The sequence below is a fragment of the Cervus canadensis genome, chromosome 29 (genome assembly GCF_019320065.1).
Source record: "Cervus canadensis isolate Bull #8, Minnesota chromosome 29, ASM1932006v1, whole genome shotgun sequence".
Taxonomy (NCBI): domain Eukaryota; kingdom Metazoa; phylum Chordata; class Mammalia; order Artiodactyla; family Cervidae; genus Cervus; species Cervus canadensis.
The window spans coordinates 24,358,398-24,380,387 of NC_057414.1; the positions used below are offsets into that span (position 1 = coordinate 24,358,398).

Below are 21,990 nucleotides of genomic sequence, written 5' to 3' on the forward strand. Positions count from 1 at the left end.
TTCACTTGACTGCACTCAGTCTTTGTTGAAGCATTCAGGATTTTTTTTTTTTTTGTGGATCTTTAGGTGTGGCCTGGGAACTCTTAGTTGCAGCATGTGGGATCAAGTTCCCTGATCAAGGATGGAACCTGAGTTCCCTGTACTAGGCTTGCAGTTTTAGCCACTGCACCACCAGGGAAGTCCCAAGACCTGAATTCCTTACCTTGGCATACAAAGCCATTTGCAACTTGAATTAAACTGATTTTCTTCAGCCTCTTATCACTTTCAACTCCCCAACACTATTGCCCCAAAATGCCTTTCCTTTCCTTCACACCTTCATCACACCCTTCCCTCTTCTATCTTCAAGGCTGAGCTAAAATGTCACCTCTTTAGTGAAGCCTACCCAATTCCCCCAATGGTTTCTTACTTAACATTCCATTATATTTATCACTTAATCTTTAACAGAGAACTTATCCCAGACATACTCTTTCTTCTATTTCAAACATTTTTTGATCTGCTCCATTGCTATTGCTTATAGAGTAGTTATGACAATAATACATTTGAAATGTACTTTGTAAAACTATAAGGTATAACACACCATCACTATACTGGTCTGGAAGGGAAACAGCAGGACTGAAGCAGAAGAGTGATGTTGTTGCTTTCCTTTTACTGGTTCGAAATCTGAACTGGTTTTTGACCTACTGTAGCCACTTTATATGGAAAATAACCAGCTTGTATAATGGCTTAAAAAAGTAATGAGTAGCCCTCGAGCAACCCAACCAAGTAAGCACCACACATAAGGAGAATCCACAAGATGTGTTGCAGTTAAGAGAGTTATCTATAAAAAGTTTTACTTTTTCCTGTAATTTTAATACATCTAAAGTCTTAGATGAACAGTGAGTTGATCCTATTAGGAACAAAATATGGCATGGATTCCAAAAACATAAACATATCTTTTTTTTTCTTTGCATTTAGGCTTTGTAGTCACTAGGTAATGATTATCACTTTGCCAACAGTCAAATACTAGAGAAAGAGAGATATGAGAAACATCTTTTATTTTTTTTCTAAAGAGGTGAAAATAAGTAAGATTTCTTATATTTCTCACTCATAAGATTTTCAAACTCTTAAAAATGCAATTTCCTCTTTTCAAAGCACATGCCATCTTAAAAAAAAAAAATCTTAGCAATGTACATTTGCACTCAAAGAAAAACATGCAGCGCCATTGTCCTCTGACAAAATTCTGCATAAAAACCTCACTCGACTTTCTGCAAACATGTCCCCTCTTTACCAGTTAGGGACTCTAAACCACAAACATTCAGTGCAATATTTATTGTTTCTTATTTCCGTAGGAAACACAGGACCAATGATGTCTTCTGACTACAACTGTTTCTGGATGGCTGAGCAACAGTCTCCCTCTGCTTTTTTTAAAGTACTCTCTTTAACTTGCTGATGTAAGGTACAGCTAGAATTCAGCAAAACTTGAGGAGCCAAGTGGAAGATGGAGGAGAAATACTTAAGGTGTACCCTGTGCCATAAACTTAAGAAAAAAATTTACACAGAAAAAAAAAAACCCTCAGATTTATCAATGCACCCTTTTAAAAAGTGTTGTTTTTTTTTTAAATTTCTGAAAGCAGCTTAATGTGAATCAAAAGCAGTTCCTGAGTAACTGCAGTAAACAGTGTCTTTTTAAAATATATATATATATATATTTGCAACTTAGCTCATTTTGGTTCTGCCTTAATTTACTTCCCCAGCTTTTAGTTTAATCACAGTTCCTTTCCTTTCAGTTCTCAATGTGCAAGTACAACAGCATCAGCTCCAAGAGTCGGCGTGCTGCAGATGTTTCTCGTCACTTCTGTGTGATCACCTGCATGTCTGTCAGGCCAGGTTTCCAGAGTTACTGCAGGCCACAGTTCTCAGCCTCACAAAACCTGTGAGAGCTGCGGACACTTCACGTTTTCTTCATCAGACGCCGTGACTGCCACGTGTGGAGCTTGTTGTAGGCTGTCTGGAGCATCTCCTCTATGTGACTAACCAACTGAAAAACAAACACAAGACCCTTACCCTTAAGCAACAACAGGCTGGCGAGGTTGATGCTTCTGATTCAGATCTGGTACATGTTTCAGAGCGCAGTTGCAAAGCTTTATTTCCCCAATTAGGCAACATGCAGGCCCTCTGTGAAGGTATTCTCAGATACATTTTGCATAGAAAGGTAAGAGGGATAGGGGTGGTGTACAGTAGAGCTGGAAGCTCACCTGCCCTGCTTAGGCTTATGTCTGCCCTGTCTTTAACCAGCCACAGAACCACAGGAAAGCCAGCGTTACAGGCCTTGGTTTCTTCTGTCAAATCAGACAGGTGAACTAAACTGGTGATTTTGAGATTTAAACATTAGACTTCTAAGTAAGATCCCGAAGGTGGCATCAACACTGTCTGAGAGAAAATATAAAAAATGCCCTACTCCCCTGAAGATTCTGAGGCAGCAGGTCTGAGATGATACCCAGAAATCTTTTGATTTTCAAAAGCTTCTGAGCTTAATTCTGCCGAACAGCCAAGCTTGAGAGGCACTTTTCTATGTTCTCTAGGTCTCTTCCAGCTCTTAATACTTCAGGATTTCCACATAATTCAGTAGATTATAGAAAAATGTAATTGGTCTTAAAGCTCCACACAAGCACTATGAAACCCCTTAGGTCAGGACTATGTACCTTAAGTAGAAAAAATTTTTTGCCCTCATTATAAACATAACTAGAAGTCATCAGGATCACACTGATCTAAGCTGATAAAGACTCCTGAGGCAGAATGTCCTTGGATTATCTGTTTCCTTGGAATTGGACAGTGTAATTTACATGGTTGGAAGTAAAATTTTTGTAAAGTCTCCAAGTCAATTTTGGCAGTATGAAGACAGAGAATAGGAAGGCTTAAATCCTTATAGCATGCCAACAATTTGGATTCAATCTGAGGCACAGTTAAAAACAAACAAAACAAACCCTTATTTACCACATCTGTTATCACTAAGTGTGTTTGTGTAGGGGAGTGTTATGTTATTTACTTCTGTCTGTAAACTACATAAAACTCATTTATTCTGCTTGACAGGCCACAATGTTTCCACAGTACCAGTTACAAGAGATGACCACCACAGCCTCGTGTAAGGCTGCTCAGGGCCTCAGAATTCTTTTTACCAGAATCTTTTTTACAGTGCTCCAGGCAGATACAATCAAATGAGAAGGCACATCAACTGAAACCTGAGATCCCTGCTCTGCTGTGGGAAGATACTTCAAGCTTCTTTTCTGATTATAAATAATATTATGTTTTGAGGAAAAAAAAACACCCAATGTTTAGGGAATAAAAACTTACTGAAAATATTACTAATGAAGATTTTTCAGCTTTCAACTGTGAAACTTCCTGTTTTGATTACCCTACTTACACACTGAACAAAAATAGTTTTATATGCTACTTTTTTCCTAGTCATCTCTGGGAAGACTTGCATTACACACAGAGAAACAATCTTGTCTACGGCCATACCACCCTGAATGCGCCCGATCTCGTCTGATCTCAGAAGCTAAGCAGGGTCGGCCCTGGTTAGTACTTGGATGGGAGAAACAATCTTGTGTGGTGGCTGTGTGTGTGTAGTTGCTCTAGCCTCGCATTAAAAACATTAAAAATCCTGGGTGCAGGGTGACACTTCTCACTCCTCACCTCACTGCTGCCCTGCTGTCAACCAGGGAAGCTGAAGGCAGGCCATAACCCAGGAATTTTCTAGCTCACTTTCACAGAATGGCAATTCTGCCTTTCTTTGTACTGCTAGAATGTAACTTGATACTCAGGTTTTCAAAATAAACATTTTAAGGAACATATACATAGGTTGTAAATCTATATAGAAAAGCATGAAGATGATTATTACAAATGCTGGGTTAGTCATGGCCTAGAGAGAGTGTGAAGGCGGTGTGGGCAACCGGACAGGGGCGCCCAAGGTACGGTGCTATTTCTCACCACGCTTGGCGAGCACACAGACACCTGCTTTACTGCTTAAAAAAGCAACTGTGTTTTACACAGTTATGAATGTATGATACATTTTACAATTAAAAAACAGGATTCCCAGTGACATAAAAAACAACATATATACTCAATTACAGGAAAACAGTTAATTTCATCATTTTACTACAGAGAAAAAAAATCAGGCCAAAATTAGAGTCTTGCCTTACATTTGTGCTTAAATACTGTCTCCGAATTTTTTCTTGGAATGGGCAGAGCTTTGTAACTTGGAATCGTTCCAAATTACTTTTCATTTTCACTACCTAAAAAAGATGACAGAAATAATGAATTAGACTCTCAAGAACCTATAGAGATCAAGGGAAAAATATACACAAGGTTACTTTCTTTCTTTAAGATTTACTGGCTCCACCAGGGAGAGAAGCATATATTTAGATTTTTTTGGTTTGTAATTCCTATCCTTCCTGATATTTTTGTGCATGTGTATAAATGTGTATGTGGAAAACATACAGTATATACTGTTATAAAATTCCACTTGGTTTAATGTGAATATCTTGAAGTCATTAAGTATTAGGTCATCATTTAAAATCGATGTATCTTTAACTAATCCCCTTCTGATAGATTTCAGACCATTTCTAACACAGAGAGTGGTAGAGAAACATCTCTATGGCTCAATATTTGCATATACTCCTTCTTAATTATTATTTTCTTACATATCCAAATGCTGAATTTCTGGGTCAAAGCATTTTTTAAAGAGGTAGTACTAGCAGTAGGAGAAAGGACGCCCAGCAACCTGGCCAATCCCCACTATTCCAGATTTTTTATTCTTTAGCAAATTATAGGTGAAAATGCACTTTTTCTGTAGCTTTAAAGATAATCCAGGAAATGAACCCATACTACCTGCATTGGAAGTGTGAACTCTTAACCACTGGACCACCAGGAGAGTCCCTAAAGATTGTCTGTAAGATGATTTATATAGTAAAGTTATTACTATTTTTTTTTAAATTGAAGTATAGTTGACTTAACGATGTTGTGCTGGTTTCTGATGTACAGAAAAATGATAGTTAAGTTTTAAGATGTACAATTAATAGTTATGGAACTGGTCTGGATCTCAAGTTTCTTTACAAAATGGGTATCAATACCTACTCCATGAGGAAGCTGTGAGGCTTAAGTGAAACAATATAGGCAAAGTAGCGTTTGGCACATAGTAAACATTCAGTACAGTTTTCCAACTTCAAGATAACACCTCACTAATTCACATTATCACAATAGCTGGCTGTGTTTGGGATCAGTTCTAACCTTTTCTTCTAGGAATGGCGTATTAACAGGAAAACAGGACCAGAAGTGCCGCAGAAGTTCCCCAACAGCCACATATAGGTGTTTTAATTCAGACTGAATATCATTTGGCACCATCTCTGCAAAAGAAAAAGAGGTTCACAGAATAAAAGCTATTTTCCCACGTCTCTGAGAGAATGAGAATTTATAGTCACAGTATAAATGTGAATGTGCACTCTGCCAATGTTAAACCTGGCTGTGCTATTCTAAGTTAGTGATTTTGTGACTGACACTAGATTCCCTTGGGGTTTCAGAGGACTTTTCAGGTTTTGCTTTAAGAGGTAGGAGAGGGAAAAAACCTTTTAGTATGACATAGCAATGTGCCACTGTTTGTAATATTAAAACAGTACTGAAACGTTAAGCTCTTGTCTAGGTATGCTTCAGGATCTGGATGCATAAAAACAAAACACAGATCCCGGAAATGTTCCAAAGGAAAACCAATACAACTTCAGCACTCTGCTCAAATTGCTCTTCAGAGCTGCTTTAGGTAAGGGGTAGCAAGAGGAGGCCCAGCACGTACGGTTTATGGCTTGCTGCGTCCCTCCCTGCATCAGTGCTCCTCCAGGGGACAGGGCTGTGATGGTGCTACTGGCAGCACTACTGGAGAGAACCTGAAAGCAATGAGGAGAGCATTGCAGCTTAACAGCAGATGTCCATAAACACACAATCCGCAGCAACCGGAGTGAACCACTCCCCAGAAGGCTACCAGAACACCTACTCATCTTCCAGGGATACCAGACAAATTCACAGGTACCTCTAAATACACACCCTTCTGTCTGGTCAGGCCTCCCCACCTTTGAAGAGTAGAGCTGATTGGTAATACTGTGCCACTTCAGGCGTGCAGCAAGCTGACTCAGTTCTGTGTGTGACCACGTTCTCTCTCCACTCTCTGGTGGTGTGCACCTGCTGGCCCCACACCCCCAGGGTGCTCCTGCCTCCCCCATCGCTGACCCCGCTTCCCCTTGGTAACCACAAGTCTGTTTTCTATGTCTGAGTCTGTTTCTGTTTTGTAAATAAGTTCATTTGTACTATTTTTTAGAGTCCACATATAAGTGATATAGCCAAGCTCTTTCTTAAGTACCAACTTCTTAGCACTGAAGGTAAAGCTGAGTTTAAGGAAAGAAAAAAACGTCAAAAAAACAAATGATAAACCCTGGCTGGCAGTTGATGTAAGAAAATCCAGCAAAGTAGAAATATATCACTTGTCATTTTTCAAGGAAGTGGATACACATTGCCAAAAGGGGGAAAAAACCTACATTCCCCACTGTATCCACATGAACATTCAGGGCCATAACTGATGTTTCTCTTCAATGAGTGCCTAACAAGTACCAAGGCCCAGCCACAGCAAGGATCATATATCATTCGCTGAACAGCTCACGCACAGGGTTAGTGTGTTTTACAGGTAGAAATCCAGGCATGTACAGGCTGGATGAAAAAACAAGACAAAACACTTAACTTGGTGTAAAGAGCACATTACATGTCAACTATGAGTCAAGGAGACATGAAAGTTCACTTGATTCCTATTTCCTTCTGTCAGAAAGTGCTATAATGCACTGTAACCAGAAGTTTCAGGGATTGCTAAACTTGCTGACTAGTCACTGGCGACCCTCAGGTACACATACCCGATGGCAGATAATCTCTTCATGTGTCTCAGATAATCAAATCACTTTTTGGAGGGAAAAATCTAAACTAACCACAGCTTAAAAAAGTTAGTGTTGACTATATACAATAAAAAGAACTTGTACAAAATAAGTGCTTTTCTAAATTTGAACTAACTAAATAAATAAATGTAAAAAAAAAAAAGTTAGGTGGAACTACTTTGGCCCAAGGGCCAAATGCTGGACAATTACAGTCTAGAAGGAAAGATGTAGTCAAACAATCCCATATTTGTTATGTGAGCATAAGTATGTACAACACATATTTCTTTGCTTTCTCCACTAACGGGACAAGGAGACCAGTAGCAAATGACATCCCACCTAGTACTCAGATCTTGGTTTCTAAACCTACTCAGCACTTGGCAAGCACGGACAGAGTAAGATGAATTTGGAGTTATCTCATTGTGCCATAAACTAAAGAGGCGCCCAAAACTGATGACGATACTGTCAGAAAGATACAGGAGCCAGTATAAAGGGCGTGGAAAGGGTCTAACTACAAAGGCGCAAGGGTACCTTTTCAGGGGTGACAAAACTTGCTTTTTATCTTGATTGTGTTGGTAATTACATGACTGTATATACACACTGAATTCAAAAGAATATACTGAAAAGGTAAATTTTACCGTAAGATATTTCAGTTAAAAAAAAAAAAAGGACAGCAACAATTTATAACCCACAGAATATAAGAATCCACGCTTATAAAGAAACGTAAATAAATATGAATGAGTCAGGGAGGTTCAGAAGGTCAACTGATGGGAGGATAGGATTAGAAAATCACCATTTACCTATCACTATGGTAATAACTGTTTTCACCAAGAATCATCAACAGATTCTGAAACATTAGTGGGTAAAAGTTTGAGGGGAAACAAAACAGTTACACAGTATCTCCCCACAAGATACTTACTAATTATGAAGGGAAAAATAGGTAAGTTTTCCACAGAGAAATCAGATAGTGCCTTAACCAAGTGATTAAAGTTAACACTGCAAGGCAGGACAAATAAACATGTGCTTCCTCATATGATGCACAGAGGACGACATGTTACTTACACATCAACCTGGTGGAATTCTTGCCAAAAATGAAATCGAATCATGAGAAAATGTTAGAGAAACTGAAGTTGAGGGCATTCTACAAAAAACTGACCTACTCTTCAAACATCAAGGTCATGAAAGATAAGACTGAAAAACTACTCCACTGTAAAGGAAACTAAAGAGACCTAAGAACCAAATGCAATTCGTGAACCTGATTTGGATGCTGGACCAAAAAAGTTTTTTGTTTTTTTTTTGCTACAGGGACATTAATGGTACAATTGGTGAAATTTTTCCAAGAATATAGGTTAGGGACGTCCCTGGTGGTCTAATGGCTAAGACTCCATGCTCCCCAAAAAAAAGACTCCATGCCCCCAATACAGGGGGCCTGGGCGTGATCCCTGGTCAGGGAACTAGATCCCATATGCCACAACTAAGATCCTGAGTGCCTCAACTAAGACCATGTGTGTTAGTTGCTCAGTCATATCTGATTCTTTGTGATCCTAGGACTGTAGCCTGCCAGGATCCTCTCTGTCCATGGAATTCTACTGGCAAGAATACTGGAGTGGGTTGCCATTTCCTTCTCCAAAGACCCTGCACATCCAAATAAAGAAAAAAAAATTTTTTTAAAAAGAATACAGATTAGATAATAAGACTTAAACAATGTTAACTTACTGTTTCTATAACTGTACTGTGTTATTTAGATGTAAAGGGATCTGGGGCTCCTAGGTGGCGCTAGTGGTAAAGAACTCACCTGCCAATGTAGGAGACTAAGAACTAGGGTTCAATCCCTGGATCAGGAAGATGTCCTGGATGGCAGGCAAGCCACTCCAGGATCCTTGCCTGGAGAATCCCACGGACAGAAGAGCCTACTGGGCTACAGGCCACAGGGCTGCAAAGAGTTGGACATGACTGAAGCAACTCAGCATGCTCACAAAGGGTTCTACCTTCAAAATGGGTCAAAAAACTTTTGCAACTTTTTGTAAATCTAAGATTATTTCAAGGTTAAAGGTTAAAAAGTAAGTCCCCATATGTGATAAGCACTATAGGTTTCAACCTGATAAGCAATTCAGGTTTCAACTCAGTGTCTGAGTGTTTATGAAAACAGAGAAAAGGGAAAAAATAACTCGTTACTGGGCATGCTGAGGACTGCTTTACAGAGGCAACGGAATTTGAACTATTTTGAATTATTACTATTTGCTCCTTGACACAGAAACAGGCAAACGACACTCTTAAGAGAGAAAGCATGAGAAAAAGCACGGGAAGCATGTAGATGATACAATTAAAAACCTCTGGGTAGTTTATAGTGTGTTAGGCTGGAGTAGAGGACTCTTTTGAAGTTATGTGGGGAAGGAAATGGTGGAGATATGGCTGGAGTTGGGACTAGAGATGTGGGTTAGGGTCAGATTGTAGGGTTTGGCGAGTAAGACAAAGAACATTCAGACAGTTACTATGAGAAGAAAGGGAGGCAGCAAAGGTTTTTAAGTTGCAGAGTGATGTGGTTGGAATCATGCTTTTATTAAATAACTTGCAGTGGCCGTGCTGAAAACCTGTCCCATTTACCTAAGTCAAGGTGATGGAGTCAAGAATTACTGAACTGACAGAACTTGCTGATCAACTGAATATGTCTAAGGGCAGGAAAAAACAAAGAATATCTACAGAATGATGTCCAGAAATTTTTTGGAAATCTGGGAGATTTTTCCAATAAAACTGTATATATGGAAGAAAAAAAATTAGCAACCACAAAACTCATTATCTTATTTTCATTATCATCTGAACTTCAGGTATGCCAAATACTTCTCTTTACCTGACTTTTTCAATTTATTAAGCAGAAATATGTCTTTACCCCAAGTAAAGTATGAGTTTTATAAATATGAATATGCTCATAAACTGAGGAAGTAATTGGGAATTCTGTTTTTCAAACTGTACAAGTCACCTACCTGAGTTAATCTGGGTGTATAAGCTTCCATTTCTTCTCTAATACTTTGAAAAGAATTAATAATGTCCTGACTTGTTGCATACTGCAGCGACTGGATTGGAGTTGGACCATGATAATACCTGAAGATTAGCCAAAAATTACTCCTCACACAGAGTAAGGGCGCTCAGTATTTGTCTTTCAAACATTTTAGCAGTCTCCATACAACATTCCCCCCAAGTAAAGAGTTAAAGATATTTCAATTAAATAACTTAATTCCAATAAGGGTAATAGGAAGACAACAGCAGATAGCTAAAATTTATTTTCTTCGCTTCAATCATTTAGGATCCTTTCCTGAGATGTACAAAGTAACTTTTTAAAGAAATACAATACTGTTTTATGGTAACAAACTGATAAAAACTTGAATACTACATTTGCAGAATAAACTCTGTACCAACTTGTGATATAAAACTATTTTGCTTCAAATTAATTTAATAGTCACCAAACTTACCTATCTGACTTCTTGAGGTTTAGTGCAATTGTTTTTATGGAATTATTTTTTCCCAAGTCTTCATATTCAATGGATTCTTGTAACTTCGCCTATAATTATCAACACGACACTTTTTATTGCTGCATTTCCTACATGTGTCCCCTCTACACACAGCTGAACCTATTTTTTCACTAACCACTTAACAGAGTAACTGTTTTCCTATACTCTGACCATACTATGCATCATTAAACCTCTAATATTTGAAAATCTGATAGATGAAAATGTTTATTTTACTTGAACTAAATTAAAAAAATTAATTTTATTACACGTGTTGCAAATATTTTTTGCCCCCACTTTGGTGTTTCTGTTTTAATTATTCCCTTTATGCCTATTCTTCTGTGCATTTTTTTTTTTTTTTTTGCTTAAACTTTGATCCAACAGAATTTATTGTAAAATAAGGAATAAGGCAGGGAGTCAGTTTTTTAAAAAGTATTATTAATCAGTCCTCCAACACCATTTGTAGAATAACATCCTTCCCCACTGATTCCGAAATGCCATGTTTATCATATATGTATTTAATCCCTCCATGTACTTGGGTTTACATCTGCATTCTTTATTTTGGTTTTACTAATGTGCTTTCTCCTGGACTGTATAGGAACAAATCTGACCTCAGCATGCTATTCAGAGTAATGTATCAATCAGTCCCACCTCACCTAGACTCAGTGTGTTTTTACTACTTTCTCATCTCTATACCCTTGAGTCAACTTCAAGGCATACTGATGTCTTTCACTACCATTCCCGTATGTCAAGCTCATTTCTACGCTTGCTGCTGCCTGATTTAAGTCATGTCCTGACCCAACCTCTTATATAAATCCAAATCCTAAATCTCTGCCAAGGCCTGGTCATCCACCTAACTTTCACACTTAACTGAAAGCTCCATGAATATGAGGACTCTATCTATTATTATTCCAGGATCTCTCATTCTATAAATCCCTTGTGGAACATACAGCAGACAACTACTGACATGAAAGAACATCCTGAGTCAGTTTATCATTGAATATTGTGAAAATTCAGTGATTTTTGACAATTTCATCACTACCAAGAATCAAGGGTACTCAGTGCAATATTGAAAAGAATCACTTCCTACATTTCTTTTTAACATCTCTAGCTTATATTTTAGCTTCACTTTGCTTATTTCAGAGAAGAAATTTTTCACTTTGTTAATTTTAAAGGTGTATATCCCTGTAGAAACATATTAGGTGACTGAAATACATAAAGGACCTATAATCTCTTAAAGTTCATAAACTAAATTGTATCATATTAGTTTGTTCTGCAAACTTTATCTACTTACTCTCTGGTTCCGACTGTAAACAATTACTATACTTTAAATTCTGTTTTACAATTATTCTTTTCATTTTGTCTTACCTATAGACACTAAATTCTTTGAGGACAAAAACCCAGTCTTACTCATTTTTGTTTCCTGCCACCTAATATGGCATGTAAGGCAATTAAAAAATGGTTTAATTTTAATGAAGTGAACTATTGTCACGGTGTATGTGAACTCACTTTAATTCAACGAATCATTAATCCTTTAAAGTAGTCATTATTTGCTGTATGCATCAATCTCCACTGTAGGGATGTATCATGAATATCATGATGTTTGCTATTTTCTCAATTATAATACTGTCAGTGTATTTGTATCTAAATCTTTGCACATCTTTTTTTTTTTTTTGCACATATCTTTAAAAAAAAAAAAAAAAAAAAAGTCCCAAGTGGAATACTGTCCAGAAGTGAAATTAAGGGTATAAACCTTTAAAAATTTAATACACTATATTGCCTGATCGCCCTCTAAGAAAGCCTTATCATAATTTTTACAACGAGGGAGGAACTTAAAATTGAGGGATACAGAAGTTTGGCAAAGTTGCAGAGAGAGAAGAAATATACAAGTAGGTAACTGTTCATACTCCCTTCACAATCCATCTTCAGTATTTAATGAACGACATTTCTAGTTCTAAAATGCTAGGTGTAACATGAGGGCCAAATCTTATCTTTTAAATCAAATACACAAATCTTTAGTTTTTTCTTTCTGTCATATTGCCTTTGTTGGGTACTCTTCCAGAAAATAAAACTATGTGTTAACATTTATGTTAACATTTATGTGTGTTTATAGGTGGAGATAAATAAAACAATAAAAACAGTTAACAGACTTGAGTCCGTGGAAAGTAGGCTAGTAAGCCAAAACTGAGGAAGTATTTTTTAAGCCTAATATTTAACAGCTTGGCCAGAAGAACTAAAGCCCTATGAACTTATCAAGGGTCAACATAAGGTACTGTCAGTTACATAACATATATCTGGAGAAATCTGAGCCATAAGCATTCCAGACTTTTTACTCATACCCTTTTGATTGCTGGCTGAAAGCAATCTACATCTCCGGAATTTCCATCAATGCTGCTGGGCTCACCATTTTGCTCCTTTTGTGCTTCTCTGAAAACAAAGGGAAAAAGACTAACGTTAAATACTACAGGAAGAACAACAAAACTCCAACTGGCTATCATGGAAAACCCAGTTAGTGCACCTTTGCATGTGTACTTAACTGTTTCCTGAGACCTGCTGCCAGGACCATGGCACTGTGATGGTTAAATCTCTTGATGATGGCAGCATTACTATTCTCTCTGATGGATTTAGAATTAGAAGTAGATGGCACGGAGGAAATGCCATAGCCCTGCAAGGAACAATTTAATAGAGATATTGTTGAGCTGAAAAAATTTTCTGGATATAGGACTTAAAAAATATTTACAGGTAAAAATTTAAAAATAAGTAACATACACACACACAAAAATAAAAAATGCTAACAACTGCTTTTAGTATCACAAAATTATCTTAACTGCTAAGTGCTGCATTTTTTTCCCTAAGGAGCAATTCTGGACTAGTTAGCAAAACATTAAAATATTGGTTAGTGGGATGCTGGGCTGTAAGCCATTACACTTAAGTTAAAACTTACAGGTGCTACGAAAGAAGTGGTCAATCCCATTAGAGGTGGGGGGCGGGGAGGGTAGGTTCAAACGAGCTTCATGGAGCATCGTAAGATGAATAGGTAGGTGCTTGCAAAGCAAACACTGAATAACATTTCAGGAAGAAGAAACTGCTTAAACAGAAGGTATAGGAGTAATGCAAAACATACTATGTCATGGGTTTGTATGCAGTTCAGTATACCTCGAATGAAGGGTGGGCCAAGAAACAGCCCCAACTGAGTACGCAGAGGCCAAATTAAGAGCCTGGTAGTAGTTCTGATTTTATTCTAAGTTCAATGAGAAACCCCTGAGAAAGTTTTTACATAGGGGAACATTATGATCTGATTTATAACTCTCACTGCTAGGGAAGAATAAACTATAGGGAACAAAAACAAGATCAATTAGGAGGCTAATGTGTCTGTGCAGATAGTTTTGAGATGTAGAGCACTTGCTGAGCAACTGAATGTTGGAGGTCAACAAAGGGGCGGGATCAAGGAGACTACTAGGTTTTGGCTTGAACAACCGAGTCCATGCTAATGTTGTTTTTGGTTTTTTTTTTAACTGACATAGGGAAGGACCAGAAGAAACAGGTTTTTGAGGATGGGAATCAAAGACTCCATTTTGGACATATTATGCTGAGGGGTGTGTGGAAACAAGCTAAATGAAGATACCAAGTAGGGAGTTGGACATATGATTTTGGACTTCTTGGGTTAGCCAGACCAGGACTAATTGGGAGTCATCATTACACAATTAGTATTGATATTTTTAGCAATGGAACAGAAAGAATGTAATTATAAGGAGCCCCAAGCCCATATCCTGGGACAGAATTACTAGAGGATGATAGGCAAAGAGGAGGGAAAGATTGAATCAACCAACATTTTTATTAAAAGGCTTGGTTTTATAAATTTTTACATATCCATGCAAGGGAATACAACATGGATAGTTTTAAAAATGTAAATAATAAAAAAAAGTAAATAATAAATCATTGTGTAAGTTTAAGGTTTACAGTGTGTTGATTTCAGATTGTAAAATGATTACCAGTGTAGCTAATACCTCTATTATGTCACATAATTATCGTTTCTCTTACTAAGAAGTAAGATCTAGTTTCTGAGCAACCTGAGGTTTCTACTGTAAACCATGCTGTGCATTAGGTCTACAAAAATGATCTACTAGCTGTAAGTTTGTATCCTTCAACACCACCTCTCCAAATTTCCTACCTCTCCTCAAGGTCAGAGCTATTAACCTCATTTTACAAGAAAACTGATATGAGAAACATTAAAAAAATCTACAGTTTAAAACCAAGTAGTTTGGTTTTAAAGTCAATGTACTTAACAGCTGTGTGGTTTATTTAGCTTCATTTTTTCAGGGTGATTAAAGAGATTATGTTTATAATGTGTTGAGATTCACCAAGGAACTGACTGAGTGCTGAGAATTTTCAAGAAAACAACTGAATTTCATTAGGCAAACAACTCACTGGGGCACCAAGGATTATTTTCTGTTAATTTAATAATTTGGACTATAGATAAAATTTTAACATTGGTTTCCTCACCTGGAGCATGCATACACTAAGAGAAAAAAGATAGGAGCACATGTCAATAGAAAAGGAGCCAAAGGAAAGCAAGAAAATAAAAATGAAATGAAAGGAAGGGCACTAAAAGTTAACAGTGTCCAGAGAGTAACTGAGGAAGGCAAGGTCCTTTCTAGACGAGAAGACAGAAGCAGGGACAGCATTAGCCTTATCAGAATGGATCACCTACTTCTCTAGCATTGCATGAATTTCTAAGTCTGGAGTCATGTTGTTGAGGTAGGTAGCTCATACTTGATGGTCCAGCTATTCAAACAAAATGGGGCTAATGTGGAGTAAGGGTCATGACTGTGCTCAGCATTTGGTAAATAGTGGGCAACCAACAATGTTTATCATCTTTTCCCTATCTAATATTTTTTCACACTTACTCAGATACAGCATAAACCTTTATTAATACCTAGACAATACAGTGGAAGTGAGAAATAAATTTAAGGGACTAGATCTGATAGACAGAGTACCTGATGAACTGTGGATGGAGGTTCGTGACATTGTACAGGAGACAGGGATCAAGACTATCCCCATGGAAAAGAAATGCAAAAAAGCAAGATGGCTATCTGAGGAGGCCTTACAAATAGCTGTGAAAAGAGAAGTGAAAAGCAAAGGAGAAAAAGAAAGATATACCCATGTGAATGCAGAGTTCCCAAGAATAGCAAGGAGAAATAAGAAAGCCTTCCTCGGTGATCAATGCAAAGAAACAGAGGAAAACAACAGAATGGGAGATCTCTTCAAGAAAATTAGAGATACCAAGGGAACATTTCATGCAAAGATGGGTTCGATAAAGGACAGAAATGGTATGGACCTAACAGAAGCAGAAGATATTAAGAGGTGGCAAGAATACACAGAAGAACTGTACAAAAAAGATCTTCATGACCCAGATAATCACGATCGTATGATCACTCACCTAGGGCCAGACATCCTGGAATGTGAAGTCAAGTGGGCCTTAGAAGCATCACTACGAACAAAGCTAGTGGAGGTGATGGAATCCAGTTGAGCTATTTCAAATCCTGAAAGACGATGCTGTGAAAGTGCTGCATTCAATATGCCAGCAAATTTGGAAAACTCAGCAGTGGCCACAGGACTGGAAAAGGTCAGTTTTCATTCCAATCCCAAAGAATGCTCAAACTACCATACAATTGCACTCATCTCACACACTAGTAAAGTAATGCTCAAAATTCTCCAAGCCAGGCTTCAGCAATATGTGAACCATGAACTTCCAGATGTTCAAGCTGGTTTTAGAAAAGGCAGAGGAACCAGAGATCAAATTACCAATATCCACTGGATCATCGAAAAAGCAAGAGAGTTCCAGAAAAATATCTATTTCTGCTTGACTATGCCAAAGCCTTTGACTGTGTAGATCACAATAAACTGTGGAAAATTCTTCAAGCGATGGGAATACCAGACCACCTGACCTGCCTCTTGAGAAACCTATTTGCAGATTGGGAAGCAACAGTTAGAACTGGACATGGAACAACAGACTGGTTCCACATAGGAAAAGGAGTATGTTGAGGCTGTACATTGTCACTCTGCTTATTTAACTTATATGCAGAGTACATCATGAGAAACGCTGGGCTGGAAGAAGAACAAGCTGGAATCAAGATTACTGGGAGAAATATCAATAACCTCAGATATGCAGATGACACCACCCTTATGGCAGAAAGTGAAGAGGAACTAAAAAGCCTCTTGATGAAAGTGAAAGAGGAGAGTGAAAAAGTTGGTTTAAAGCTCAACATTCAGAAAACTAAGATCATGGCATCTGGTCCCATCACTTCATGGGAAATAGATGTGGAAACAGTGGAAACAGTAGCTGACTATTTTTCTGGGCTCCAAAATCACTGCAGATGGTGACTGCAGCCATGAAATTAAAAGACACTTACTCCTTGTAAGGAAAGTTATGACCAACCTAAATAGCATTAAAAAGCAGAGACATTACTTTGCCAACAAAGATTCGTCTAGTCAAGGCTATGGTTTTTCCAGTGGTCATGTATGGATGTGAGAGTTGGACTGTGAAGAAAGCTGAGTACCGAAGAATCGATGCTTTTGACCTGTGGTGTTAGAGAAGACTCTTTGAGAGTCCCCTGGACTGCAAGGAGATCCAACCAGTCCATCCTAAAGGAGATCAGTCCTGGGTGTTCACTGGAAGGACTGACGTTGAAGCTGAAACTCCAATACTTTGGCCACCTCATGCCTAGAGTTGACTCATTGGAAAAGACCCTGATGCTGGCAGGGACTGGGGGCAGGAGGAGAAGGGGACGACAGAGGATGAGATAGCTGGATGGCATCACTGACTCGATGGACATGAGTTTGGGTAAACTCCGGGCGTTGGTGATGGACAAGGAGGCCTGACGTGCTGCGATTCATGGGGTTGCAAAGAGTCGGACACGACTGAGCGACTGAACTGAACTAAACTGAACTGAAACAACTGCTGATAAGGGAGTTAAAAAAATTCTTGTAAAAAATGTTCTACCAACTCACAGAAGAATTTCAGTTCTCCCATGCAATCTTAATAATGAATAGTGCTATCAAAAAGCACTTTTGATAAACCACTTCAAATAACATTATTCTGTTTTACCTTCTCACAAGTAGAACATCTATACTTCAGGCAATTTTAAAATACAAATGTTGAAGACTGGGAAAAGACTATTGTCTCTTGTAAATCCTTTTACTACTACTTACCTCATCTAATGGTTTATCTTCCAAAGCTGTTAAGTCAAGTAGCGGGTTTTTCACTCCTAATGAAACCATTGTTTTTAACCCTAGAGAATCAATGAAATAAAAAGTTGATTAAGTTTTACCTTTCCCAGAAAGCAAAATAATCACTAATGGCACTGATGACTAGAGAGCAGCAGATTAAATGCTAGAGTGTGTCAGGGATAAGCAATTACCTTTCTCATCTATTTTGGCACATTCTGCAAAGAGGTCCTTTGACCCTGTATTCAGCCGGTCCCTGTGGAAATAATGGGACTGAAAGAAACGTGTCCAGAATTCCTTTTCTGTCATGTTGTGGGGAACATTTTCTGCATATTTCATTTTTACTGTGAATAAAAACCACAATAGTTACATAGTGAATTTCCAATTCTTAAAACCTCTCAAATTAGTTTAAAAACAGTCCAAGAGCAAAACCAAATTATAAAAGTATTCAACCTTACAAACAATATATAATAATTTAACTGTAACATCACTTGAGAGATCACATTAGACATTACCTTTACGAATCTTAAATTAGAAACAAAACCTTATTTTGCACCAAGAAAATTAATAAGCTTCAAGTTTCAAAGTTTTACTGGGAACATCAAGATTAAGAGGAAGACCTGAGTTTGCCTGTTTGATCATTTATATATCGACACTTTTGGTCCAAAGCACCATATTGGGTGCTGGGGAAATAAAGATCTCCATAACCCACTGGACTAACAGTTCAGCACTCCAGAAGCCTGTGTTGTCTAATAATCAAAGAGATTAAGTTAAGAGATTAAGTTAAGAGGTTAAGGTCTCTGAAGCTGGAAAGCATGAGTTTAAAATTCTAGGTCCACCAATTATCATCCAATGTGATGCTGGACAAATTACTTAATCTTTATCTTGGTTTCCTCATCTGTAACATGGGGTAATGATAACCTAATTCATAGGTACTATTTGTGACAATTAAATGTTAACACACATAAAAGCCTCAGAATAGTGTCTGACAAAGAGTAAACACTACATAATTATTATCAGAATAATAGAAAATAACTACATTATAATGTGGTAAGACACATAGCCCTGTAGATGGAATGGGGAGGTGGAGTACATCTGTCTAAGGAAGTCAGATTTTACAGAAGTGGCAATGAAGTGATGCTTGAGGTGAATCCTAGGAGACTGAGTCCTGAGGAGTAAAGGGGCAGAAGCTGAGGAAGCCGGGAGAGAGAACAAAATGGTTTGAGAGCTTTGTGTGGTTAGAACAAGACTGGAGTAACTGCTCTCAACCTCGGCTGCACTTGCACTAGAGCTAGGATCAAACCATTTATACTTCATTTTTTTTAACTGATTATTGATTTATTAAAAAGGTTGATTTAGGCATTGGCAATGGTGACTTCCACCTCGACTCCTGGGTCAATACTGATGGAAGTGATCTGCTTGACAATTTCAGAAGGACTGTGCAGGTCAATGAATCGCTTGTGGATCCTCACTTGGAATCAATCCCAAGTCTTAGAACCTTCACCACAAGGAGTTTTCCTTGTAGTTATTCTGAGAGTCTTGGCAGGCATCCGAACTGATCCTTTCACTTTGAGATTCTTTTCCTTTGCGCCTCTGATCAGGTCAGCACACACCTTCTCCAGAGACTTCATGTTGCGGCTGGTGAGGGTGATCCTAATCCGGTGAATGGCCACCTCTGGCTCCATGGGAGTCTTGCTGGTGTCTTTACAGGCCATGGCTGCGGCGCGGCTTCCTGACCGACTTGCTCCTCGGCGAGAGCGAACAGCGGTGAGTCAGGAACAAGAGCGGGCGGCGATGAGCTCCGCTGCAGTGGCGACCACGTCTTCCTCAAAGAGGGCATTTATGCTTTAGATGATTTCTCCAAGGGAAATGATTTGTGGGTCAGAAAAGTCATTCTGCAGGCAGCATGAAGGATGATCTGAGTTAGTGCTGTAGACACTCATTTACTGATGCCTCTGGAGTATGTCAGCCTACTCAGGTTATGTTAAAGGGTAAATAAAGTTTAAGAACCACCAGTGGAAGGAATGAGAAAGTCATCATTGCCATGGATCGATGTCAGTACATTACATGCTAAGCTCTTAATATCCACCATGTCAGGCACTGGATAAAGCACTTTATTTTATTGTACTTTATCAGGAATAAAGGTAAGCTTTTTGTTTTTCAGATATTTCACTGAATTCATTCAAACAAATATTTTAACTATCTGAAAAAACTGATTCTTCTTACCTGCTGGATAGGTCCTAAAAATGGACTCAATGATATCAGATGTTAAATTGTATCTCAAACCATTACATCCATCTGTCTGGGGTCGGACATCAGCCTAAAATAAAGACATTTGTTAAAGAGTATTGGGCCAAGATGTCTAAGAACCCAATGGACACAGGAGAAAGGATGAAAAACAGACTCTCTGAATGAAATACAGAGACAAATCCTTTGCCTTTACTTTTGGTACAGAGCCGGGTCAAATAAATCTGACCTGCTTCACATAACTTTAGTGACCAGTAAAATCTGTGTTTCTGAAAACACAACATGGTCAAACAGACACATCTAAATGTGGCCAAAGGCAGATACCTAGTGGAAATTTAACGTAAAGCTTACAGTTACCAAATATTTAACTATTTGGTTACAACATATTATCTGATTTTTTTTTTAAGAAAGGCCTTATTAATTCAATTCACTGCTAAGCACTCAGGAAGATGCCAAACATGTAACTGGTACTGAAATTTTTGTTAAGTGTATAAATAATGCTTTGGTTTTACCAAAGTATAGACTGAAACTCACTTTCTAATTCCATACATACAGTATTCTCAACTTTCCTTTCAAGATACATTTTACGAATCGTCTTTAATTAAAAAAAAATTTTTAAAAAAACTTTTTGATAATGCAACACAGCACGTGAGGTCTTACCTCCCAGACCAGGAACTGAACCAGTGTCCCCTGCATTGTAAGTGCAGAGTCTTAACCACTGGGCTGCCAGAGAAGTTCCCAAATTTTACTTTTTTGTAACACGATGGTCATTTTACATTTAAACTTGCATTATAGGTAAAATATTGAAATCATTAAAAAAGGAAAAAAAGATATCTGAAAGCCCTTACTTTAAAAGTATTAGGAGAAATAAGCATTAGTCCAATTGCTAGAAGATTCATTTTCAAAAGTCCATTTTAGAAGAGTATCACGGCTACTGAAGTATCTGTTTATTTACTTTAAGGAAATACTAAATTTTACAGAAAAAATGGCATCATTAGCACATATACCAGGGTTTTTTTCCTCTTTAGAAATCTAGAAGGGTCACATACCAGAAATGCTGCAGAAATGCCAACATCCTGCTTATGATTAGATGTGGAAGAACTCTCTGCTGCGTTCACATTTAAACGGTTGGCCCAGAATTCCTCGGCACTGATGACTTGACTCACAACAAGGTCTTTATAAAGCTGAAACAAAACAGGATCTTCTTGCAGCATTCTGGTGATAGAATATATACCAACATATTGAACTTTTAGAATAAAACACCATTTAGGTACCTAGCATTCTAAAAAGACCTTAGCTACACAAAACACCCAATTTTCATTTTGTGATGAATGAGCGGCAGAGGTAATTTACTTCATTTGTTAGTAGTTAAAAGCAAAAAAACATTTTTGGAGGAAGAAATCCAGTACAGATAAATGGAAGGCAGTTGAAGAAGCAAAGGCTAAAGTCTTTGAGGGCTTGGATTTGGTCCTATTCATCCCTATATTCCAGAGACACAAAGGCTGTATTTGTACTGTACTGTGGTTTCTTTCATGAAAAGCTGAATGGGGAAGAGGGATTTTCTACCAACTAAGTTTTTCATGGTGATAAACACTCGGAGCTATAAGCACAGAAAGATAATTCATCTTGTCAGAAATTCTCATTATTTTAAATTTATTTATTTATTTCACCATGCCATGCCGCATGCAGGATCTTAGTTCCTGAGCAGGGATTGCACCTATGCCCCAGCAATGGAAGCATAGATTCTTAACCACTGGACTGCCAGGAAGTCCCAGAAATTCTTGTTATTTTAGATGTTTTCTAAACATCTTAGTATGACTTTTTTCAGGTTTCTCATTCACAAACACACTTCTTAGTATCTTCTCTGTGACAGAGAATTAAGGGTCCTTGGCATCTTTGAATTACAGTTTTATTCCTAATCTGATATTTGGCTTGAGGCAGTTAGTTTAACTTCTAATTCATCGCATTTGCTGAAAGCCAAAGTTAGTTAAGATGCTGAAGGACCAAACATACTGAGCACCAAATTGAGCTCCCTATGTTACACAGCTGCTTTCCACTCGCTATCTGACACAAGA

At 38.0% G+C, this 21,990-nt stretch overlaps 1 protein-coding gene and 1 pseudogene across 1 annotated transcript in view; both read right to left on the bottom strand.

Moving 5' to 3' along the window:
• Positions 1–798: 798 nt before the first annotated feature.
• The window catches only part of GTF2H1 (general transcription factor IIH subunit 1), a 32,039-nt gene continuing 10,847 nt past the window's right edge, over positions 799–21,990 (bottom strand). The window contains exons 4-15 of the mRNA XM_043451348.1: positions 20,965–21,130; positions 19,895–19,988; positions 17,863–18,012; positions 17,654–17,733; positions 12,979–13,106; positions 12,781–12,868; positions 10,406–10,494; positions 9,920–10,037; positions 5,822–5,912; positions 5,266–5,381; positions 4,179–4,271; positions 799–2,017 (exon numbers count right to left, since the gene is read on the bottom strand). Coding sequence (XP_043307283.1) covers positions 1,931–2,017; positions 4,179–4,271; positions 5,266–5,381; positions 5,822–5,912; positions 9,920–10,037; positions 10,406–10,494; positions 12,781–12,868; positions 12,979–13,106; positions 17,654–17,733; positions 17,863–18,012; positions 19,895–19,988; positions 20,965–21,130 — 1,300 coding nt within the window. The 3' untranslated portion in view covers positions 799–1,930. The remainder of the gene's footprint in view (positions 2,018–4,178; positions 4,272–5,265; positions 5,382–5,821; positions 5,913–9,919; positions 10,038–10,405; positions 10,495–12,780; positions 12,869–12,978; positions 13,107–17,653; positions 17,734–17,862; positions 18,013–19,894; positions 19,989–20,964; positions 21,131–21,990) is intronic.
• LOC122430621 lies at positions 18,035–19,885 on the bottom strand (annotated as a pseudogene).